Here is a 9430-nt window from a genome sequence, read left to right on the forward strand (position 1 = left end):
GGTTCTTACTGATATACTTTTTCTCCTCAGCATTCCCACTTTATCCCAACGCCAATAACAGAGAGGTCGCCCTGGCCGATCCCAAGGAAAACGAGGCCCAGGATAAGACAGAACACACTAAGGCTGTGGAGTAAGTGTGTTAAGTAGTAGAGCATATAACACAATGCCATGCTCATTGGCACATGGTAGTGGGAAATCTTTTAAATCGGATAGCGGTTGTCCACCAGATGCATTTTCATCCCAATAAATGTTCTACTTCTATCTACCTTTCAGTGTTGGAAATCCCCTGTATTCATTCTGCTCTGTTGCTCCTTTTCTTCCCATAGCATGGCCTACAAGAGCTACATGGACAGCAGCGACCTCTACACCACGGAAGAGGGAGAAGGCCGCAGCAAACGCCCCATGGAAGACGAGATGCGACGCAAGCTCAACGCAGAGTCCGAGCGGCTGCGTGTCCGCATGCGCCAGGAGCTGGCCGAGCTGACGGAGAGGCTGTCCCCGCAGCCGGTCCGCGCCGCCCCCGGGGCCCTGGGGGACCTGAGGCAGCGCCTGGCCCCGCTCACCCAGCAGCTCCAGAGCTCCCTGAGCACCAACGCCCAGGAGATGTGCAGCCAGCTCAGCCTCTTCCTCCGAGGGCTGGAGCAGGCGGAGGCCCGGGCAGAGGCCGGCCCCTCGACGTACAGGGAAGCCTTCCACGGGATGAGCCGGACCCTGGAGCGCGGCGCGACCACGCTCACCGACGTCACCGGCGACTTCCAGAGCAAGGCGTCGGAGGCGATGGGTCAGCAGAGGGAACGAGAGGGAGGAGACGGGGCGGTGGAGGAGGGGGTGCGATCGGGCCGGATGTGGCGCGAGATGAGGAGCAGGCTGGCCCAGGAGATGAGCTCCACCCGGCTGGAGGCGCAGAGCAGGCTGGGGGCGCTGAAGGCGGAGCTCACTGCTCTGCTGGTGACCTCGCGGCCTCTGAAGGCCGAGGTCACGGCGAGTGTGAGGGAGTTCTGCCAAAGGGCAGCGCTTCAGACCCAAGGGTTTCAGGCCCGGATTGAGAGGGTGTTCCTGGGGATGGAGGAAGAGCAGGAGGCCCCTGGAGCGCCGTCCTCCCCTGCTGACTCCTCACAGCCCGGTAGTCTGTTGCAGGACGGCTTCTCGGCCAAATTCTCTGCTCTGATCCAGGACATTCTGCATTCGGTGCAGTGAGTTTTGGGTTTTAGTGTATATAGATGAAATATTGTGTGTATATATGTAAATTGCTATTGTGGTGATTATCAGAAACAATTGACTGTGTTTCGTGAACTGTACAGCGCTTGTAAGGAAGTAACATTTTATTTTAAACATTATGTGCAAATTTTGTTTGTATCTTTTTTACAAATCCCTTTTATGGCATTAAAGACAGTCTTCTTTAACTCTGCATTTTGTGTTTATTTCCAAAGCAGCAACAGCATCATAATAACATCAGTCATCAATTGAGCTCGATATTTTTTATTTCCAAGCATTGTAAATCATCATGAGTTAATACATACCGCTGTTTATTCACACGCTGATCATTGAGAAAACAGTACTGAACATAACTTTCATAGATTTCATAGATGGAGTTCCGATACAGATCCCTCATTCACCGATATAACATATTGATACATAACACAGTTATACAGATCAAAAACGCAGTAAAATATGACTAGGACAGCTGAGGGATCACTTATTGAGTGATTGCTTAGTATAATTAAGCATAATTGTGATCATTGTTTCAGATTAATACATTTTAAGAGTACTTCAACTAATCCCCTACCATGACCTGCAGTGAATACAGTTATGGTGTGGCGGCATCAGCTGACCTGTCATGTGACCACGTCAGTTAAAAGCACTAAGGCCCGCCCCTGAGTAGTAGAACTTCTTGACGGCCATCCAGCTGGCTAGGATCACCAAGGTGACAGCAGCAGATCCAAACAGCGCCCCCAGCACCACTGCTGTCACACTGCTGTCCTCTGCTGGGGATTGGCTCGCGGCTGCACATTAGAAAGGTCCAGAGAGTTGTTAAAGAAAATTAACGTTGCTTACGTGCTATTATCCAGCTAACATGCGATCGTCCAAAGCAAAATGACAAGTTGTGTACAACGTACAATAATATTGTTATACACTATATAATATGCAAGGAATACCTTTTGTTTACATGTTTTAAAAAATGTATTTTAATTGGTAACAAAAAAGCCTACTTTGATCTTTGCTTGGGATGACCATAAACTCACCATCTTCAGCTGCAAGGGACGAGCCTAAAGGGTGGAAAATATATTGATTAGACATCATTGCAGTTACAGAATACTGTTATCAGTAATAGTTGTGGCATGCTGCATGGGCCTAACCTTCTCTGCCCATGGCGAGCGGACCAAAGGACACCGTGGCAACCTCCTCCGTGTCCTGTTCAACGGAGCGAGCCGAACTCCTTCTTCTTCGACTAGCACAGGCCTTCAACACAACCCCTCAGCCAAGTTAGTTTAGGGTCACCAGCCAGTCACAATGATCATCATTTACCTCTATGGAAAGAAACTGCATTTGTTTAACTGTTGCAATGAATGCGACTGAATTAATAAAGTTTAGTTTGTGAAATGGGGCACCATTGTAACTTCATAACGTTTAATCCCTGCAATGGGAAAGGTTTCAATTTGGCACGATTGTATCAAATCTTCAGGGATCAAATTACTTCGCTGCTATGTTTTATTCTGCGCTAATAAACACAGTTCCTGTTTGAACTGGAAATATCCCATATAAGAGATGCACTCCAAAAAAGACAAGCTTTCAAGTTGTGTTGATGCCAATATTCAATATTCTCTTTCTCTTCGTTTTTGGTTCAGTTTGTTTCATTTTATTGGATGCCAATGTTTGTTATTTTAAAGTCATCTTGTCTCGGAACCCTGTGAGGACGAGGTCACAAAACAATAACAAACTAAAGGAGTTCATTGTGAGCAGATGAACCCCCTTGAACTCACGTCGATCAGTGCCTGACACTTGGTGGGCTCACACAGCCGGAGGATGCAGTGGAGGTAGATGCTGGACTTCTCCTGGTCTCGGTGCTCCACGAAGCGGAACGCCTCAAAGTTGAAGCGGGAGTTCTTGGCCACGCCGTTGATGGTGAGTGCGGCCTTCTGGTCCACATAGCAGCTGGGGAGCATCGGCGGGAGACGATGGTCATCGCACGCAGCATTTGCTGTTTCCCGAGTATGGCTTTATGTTGACAAACTTACCCGGTGGTAAAGAAGCTGTGCTGCTCCGTCTGGGATAGGTTATAAGGGCTCGATGTCGCAAAGCAGTGATCCAGAAACAAATTGAAACTGTCCAGTGAAAGTTAGTTGCTGAGTTAGTTTGGGTTGTGAAAGCATAGTATAAAATCAACTCAAAACACAGTAAAGTGTAGCATAGTATCATATCCTCTTGAAACACAGTATAGTATAGTATAATATCAACTTAAAACATTGGGAAGTGTAATATAGTATCATATCATCTCAAAACAGAGAAACTTATGGTATAATAGCATATTAAAACACTACATACTTCCCAGTCAGGTTGACAGCCTGGACTTCAACATAGATTTTGGTTCTCAGTTCGAGTCCACTGATGGGCACCAGCAATTGATGATTATAGTTTGTGTCCTTAAAGCAAACATAAAGGTTGAAACATACAACCAAACCTGAATGCAGGTCCTAACTAGATAACCTCATTAAGGTGGTGAAGAAGCTTTACTTACATTATATACGGTCATCTTCAGGGTGTCGATGAAGGTTCCGTTGTTGTCCCTGTTCGCCACCGAGACTGAAGACCTGACACACATCAAGGAAATTTGACAAAAAGACAAACATACATTCTATGTGTTTTGACATTCTACCGTGCTTTAAAAGTAATCACATCTGCATCGCATCATAAACGTTGAAAAGCGATATTGTGTCTGCTCTGAATCTGAGTCACTTCAACATGTTGGGTTTAACCGTCTAACCGCAACTGAAGCAACATGCAATATTTAGACCTTCTATAGGCCCTTCTATAGACTCACTCTATACACACCATCTCTATAGGCTAGTATAGAGTCTATACAGTTATCAGTTATAGTCTATAAAGAGGGTCTATAGAGGGGGTGTATATGATAGACCCTCTCTGTACACCCTCTCTATAGACTCTCTCTATAGAATCTCTTGATAGACTCTCTCTTTAGACTATCTATAGAGCCTCTCATCGTCACTGACTCGCTCTAAAGACCCCTCTATAAAACTCTCTGTAGACTTGCTCTAAAGACCCCCTCTATAAACCTCTCTGTAGACTCTCTCTACACCAGAAGACAACGTCTGAAGGCTAGGCCAACCCCACCAACACTCCCAGCTCCCGCCGGAGCAGACTCCAGTGGGTCCACAACAGGTCATGAACGATGGATGGAGGGTCGGCCCGACGGAGGCGGTGTTCTGATTCAAAAAGCGGGGGTTGAGACTCACGCTATGATCTGTGTGTCATTGAGGAGGTACTCCAGCGGGTACCGGCAAGAGAAGTGGTAGTAGAGGTCAGTGGCGTAGCTGATCAAGCCCTCGCTGGAGCCCGGCGTGTCCACAAAGCCGGTGATGATCACCGACTGGATGGTGAGGAAATTACTGAAGGGCCCCGAAGGGTCGGGCACCTCGTCCACGATCTAAACGAAACAGTGGAGAGGCATCACAATCTACGTCACTTCTACCCACAGCAACAAAAAACTTCAGATGGGCAGGTTCTCTCCGCCCTCCTCCGCTTCCTCCATCTACTTCCATTCATATACCAAAAAAAACAACAACCCCTCTCCATTGCCTGGGAGCAACCTGTGATGATAACACGCGGCCATCTCTTACCTGCAGCGACTGGCGACACGGGTTAGCCTGTGTGTGATTGACAGGAAGCTGGTAGCGGATCACAGGAGGGACCACGTCCGTGTGGATGGTGCCCTGGCAGTCGGGGGTGCTGTGTTCCCCGTTCAGTGCCAGGCCCGTGGCATTGAAGCCCGCCCACTGGGCCGAGCAGAGGTTGACCTCGAGCGTGATCATGCTGGTGCCACAGTCCACCATCATGTCAGTGTTGTCTGGGGAAGGAGAAGAGTATGGCAAAGGACGCGAGTTGGATGAATGTGTTTGACTGTGTGAAGAAAAAAATGTAGAAAGAGTAAAGAAATGCAGTCAGATGAATATGTATGTTTCGTCCTACAAATATTTAGGAGACAGTGAGGATGATTAAAAATATAGCATGGCATCTCTTCTGAATAATTGTTTAGCGTCAACACAAGATTCATCGTTTATTATACCTTACCTGGTACCCGGTTATACTCAGACGAGCAGTTGTAGGTGGAGAGAGTGGGCTGGATAAACACCACCACCAGGGGGAGACATAAGTGAAGCAGCATGGTGTCTGGAAGGCACGCACCACTCCTGTATTTTCTGGGAGACAAGAAAGCTTGCAATCAAACAATACAATGCACTCTTCTGTCAATTCAGATATTAAATAAGTTTCTCATTTATAAAATAAATATGAAAACCTTTAACTTTGGGATTTCTTTAACTGAAATGCAGACTAGCCCCCTGTGATTTGAACAGTGATTATAAAGTCCTACCTTGGAGAGAGGATATTTGAGCTAGAGTTTCTGTCAAAGCAGCACAGGTGGGATGAGGCTTTTATATTCCCGCATGGCCTCCGAGCTCATTCCAAAGGAGTGTGACGGTCTTGAGCACGCCCCCTGATAAACAGAGACCCCGACGACAATACACCGGCATGGACACTGAATAAATGACACCTTATGAAATAAAGTTATTATTATTATGACATATTCACTGTGTCGATGCACATAAACACATGCACATATATTAAACATATCACCTGGACATAAATGTAGGCTCAAGGCTGGTTTCAAGCCTAAAAAGAAAACATGCACACACTTTCAGATTCAACTTTATTGTCATTGTGCAGAGTACAAGTACAGAGACATCGAAATGTGGTTGGAGATGGGGGGGGTTCACATGGGTGTGGAGTTCAGTAGAGTAACAGCCTTAGGGAAAAAGCTTCCCCTGAACCTGCTGGTCCAGGTGCCGAGAGACCTGTAGCGCTTTCCAGAGGGGAGGAGGGTAAACAGTCTATGGTTGGGATGAAAATTGTCTTTTGCGATGCTGCGCGCCTTATGCAGGCAGCGCTTTGTCTGGACAGTCTCGATGGAAGGGAGAGAGGAACCGGTGATTCCTTGTGCCATTTTCACCACCCTCTGCAGTGCCATCCGGTCAGAGGCAGAGCAGTTACCACACCACACTGTGACACAGTTGGTCAGCATGCTCTTGATGGTGCTGCGGTAGAAGTTCACCAGGATCTGAGGAGGCAGTTGGGCCTTTTTTAGTCTCCTCAGGAAGAAGAGGCGCTGGTGAGCCTTCTTGATCAGGGTGGAGGTGCTGATGGACCAGGAGAGGTCCTCAGAAATGTGGACCCACAGAAACCTAAAGCTGGTGACACCCTCAACCTGTGTTCAGTTGATGTGGAGGGGGGTGTGTGGGTGCCACCTTCAGACTTACTGTAGTCCACGATGATCTCTTTTGTCTTCTTGGTTTGCACAAAGTGTTGTTGTTCTTCATGTTGCAACACAAAGCCTAATAATTCCTGTCTGAAACATGTCTTTGCATGTTTCAGGTTTCCCTCCGGAAAATGGGTCTGATTCAAGACCCCCATGTTGCTGTGTGATTAGCCCATACTTATCAAATCACATTGTGTTTATTAGATGATACACAATAAGTGTCCATTTCAGGTTTTCTATATTCCAATATGAATAAACAATGGTGTTGTTTGTACATTTATAGTCACCATGGACCTACATGATAGTCCAAAGCAACATATTGTTTCAATGCAATCCCCATTAAATACATCAAATGTTTGTTACGTCAAGTAGTATTGCTTTGGTTCTATATGTGTACTCTATATACATATCAAAGGTAATTGTATTCCCCATGGCATTCTCTTATACAAGACACTCAACAAAGAAATTGTCCATATAAAACAAGGTTTCCCACTGGATTGTTACAACTAACAATATACAACTTCTCCAATATCCAAATATTTAACAGAAAACATTGTTTAACCATTGCGTGCATACTTAAAGTGGGTTGATACAACAATTTGAATATAATATCCTCAGAATAATAATAATGAAATATGAGGGTGAGCCTAATAACACTAATATCATCATCACACATAATGGGAAATAGGAACCAATGCAACAAGCAAAGTACACAACCAACCAGATATTGCCTTTGTGAATGCATCGTGCTAAACTTCTATTACCTCTTCATATTCCCTTGGCAGGGGCTCATGGCTGTGGGGTGAATATGCTACTGCTCAACTGATAAGTCCTATTGTTCATCTTAAATACGGAGAGAAAAGGAGCGTCCTTGTTTTGCGTCACCAAAACCCCTATGGTAAAGAAGGGGCGCTTGTTATACTATCCGGGGGTGAGTCACTTTCCCCCTGTCTGCTCTGTTCTGTCACCCAGTCAAGCGGTTATCGCCCATGGGCATCTAATGTAGAAAAACAGCCAGTGAATGGTTGATGATTGATGATTAATGATGATATGTTCTAGAATCCTTGTTTAACCGTTCTAGAATCCTTAGGCTGAAGGTTAGATCAGGACTGCTGCATGTGATCTGATGATCTTTGGACATACTGTTCACATAATGCCATGTGTAAATGTGTGTAATTTGGGCAATGGTCAATTCAAGTTTATTTGGTTGTTGTTGTATTGTAAAGTCCTCTGTCACATGTAGGACAGTTTGGGAATGGAGTAAGTGCTTACTTTAACACTACGTTAAAGTTAAACCTATTATGCATTTTCTTATGAATTTTCTTAGGAAATATCCTATATTGCAAATAAAGGATGAAAAATTCCAGTCCAAGATAATTTCCATAGGGATGTCTTTGTTTGCAGAACGGATCTGTTTTGATTATTAAAATAGGACGATATTCCAAAGGGACCAGCTCAAATACAACTTTTCCCCACCACTTAAAAGAAGGGCCCTTATCGCTAGTCCATTGTACTGATATATATTTTTATTTTGGCAGCAAAAGTAAGACGGTTATATCAGGTTTTGTTAGATATATACAGTACATAACGTATAGTTATATTTTCACTTGGGCTGCCAAAAATCAATGACATTTGATCCATTTCTAAATCTTTGTCAAATAACATACATTTCCTGCAATATTTCAGACCAACATTTCTGTAATTTACAACATGACAATAGGCAATGGGTTAATAAAATAATAAGAGGAGAAAGTGAGGGGTTAAAATAATGCCTGTGGTTAGGGATATATGTTTTCTGTGAATAATTCTAAACTGTGTTGGCTTTGTCCAAGTACAGATGGATATCTTTTTGGCATAACTCCAATTGTCCTCTAACGTTTCGCCAAAAATAGTCACTGACGACTGGGTGTCATGGTAAAATATAGGGGATGGACGGAAAAATAACAGATTAAAAAAGCAATTTAATGTATAGCATAGCATTTGATCTACATTTCTAATCAAGAGATTGATTGGGGGTGATGTGAAACATACCAACACAGTAAACAAGATTAATGTAATGTCTTCTGGGTCCTTTCTCAGAGGGCAACAAAGGTGGCTGACATTCGATACGACTGATAACTCCGACTGAAGGCAAACTGCAACTTGTGGTTCCACATTTAAACTGTGCAGAAAGAGGATATGCTGGGAAGGGGATATGGACAGATTGCATACTTTGTGTAAAGTTAAAATTGGAGGATTCCTATAGGACGGGTATTTTCCCGCCCTTTGGGTGTAAATGAGTCATCGAAGGTTTTAATAAGTTAACTGTGTTAAATGGGAAAATAGCATTTTGGAAAACGCAGTCTTAACTTAGATATTGTAACTTTGCTGACATCTAGTGGCCGAAATGATGAATGTTTTTTTTTTTTTTTTTTTTACCAATGTTGGACTATGAAGCCTTTCCTTCGTTAAACAGATGAAGACGCGGTACAACATACAGCCATGGAACCATCTTAACTCTTGACCGTTGACACAAATGTTTAATGTATCGTACTTTAAGTAAATGGAAGGACGTCGTAATCAAATAGTGGACAAAGGAAAAGAGAACCAAAAAAGGGTTTGCACAGACATCTGGTTCAAGGTGTAGGCTCTCTTCCCAAACCCTCTCCTATTTCCCAACTACTACAACTATCCACGCACTGACTTAGCTTGATCTGACAGTACAAGCCTATGTACTTGCAATGGCCATAGCGTGACAGTGAGGCACGCATACCCAATCAACGTCTGCTAGACCTCATGACCGTGTTATGATCCGCTACTCGTGTTAGCAATCAGGAAACACACACACACACACACACACACACACACACACACACACACACACACACACACACACACACA

At 44.4% G+C, this 9430-nt stretch overlaps 2 protein-coding genes across 2 annotated transcripts; one reads left to right on the forward strand and one right to left on the reverse strand.

The window, feature by feature from the left end:
- Positions 1–327: 327 nt before the first annotated feature.
- LOC307073755 (uncharacterized protein) lies at positions 328–1197 on the forward strand (the record flags this gene model as incomplete). The annotated part of the gene is made up of 1 exon (XM_079733715.1): positions 328–1197. One exon carries the CDS (start codon positions 328–330, stop codon positions 1195–1197), a length of 870 nt encoding a protein of 289 aa, XP_079589841.1.
- A 651-nt stretch (positions 1198–1848) lies between these two features.
- On the reverse strand, positions 1849–5401 carry LOC307073668 (zona pellucida-like domain-containing protein 1; the record flags this gene model as incomplete). The annotated part of the gene is made up of 10 exons (XM_079733579.1): positions 1849–2003; positions 2244–2267; positions 2358–2460; positions 2982–3153; positions 3237–3323; positions 3544–3641; positions 3737–3809; positions 4473–4663; positions 4857–5083; positions 5308–5401. 10 exons carry the CDS (start codon positions 5399–5401, stop codon positions 1849–1851), a joined length of 1224 nt encoding a protein of 407 aa, XP_079589705.1.
- Between the last annotated feature and the right edge of the window lie 4029 nt (positions 5402–9430).

This window comes from Pollachius pollachius, assembly GCF_949987615.1.
Source record: "Pollachius pollachius genome assembly, chromosome: 3".
Lineage (NCBI taxonomy): Eukaryota > Metazoa > Chordata > Actinopteri > Gadiformes > Gadidae > Pollachius > Pollachius pollachius.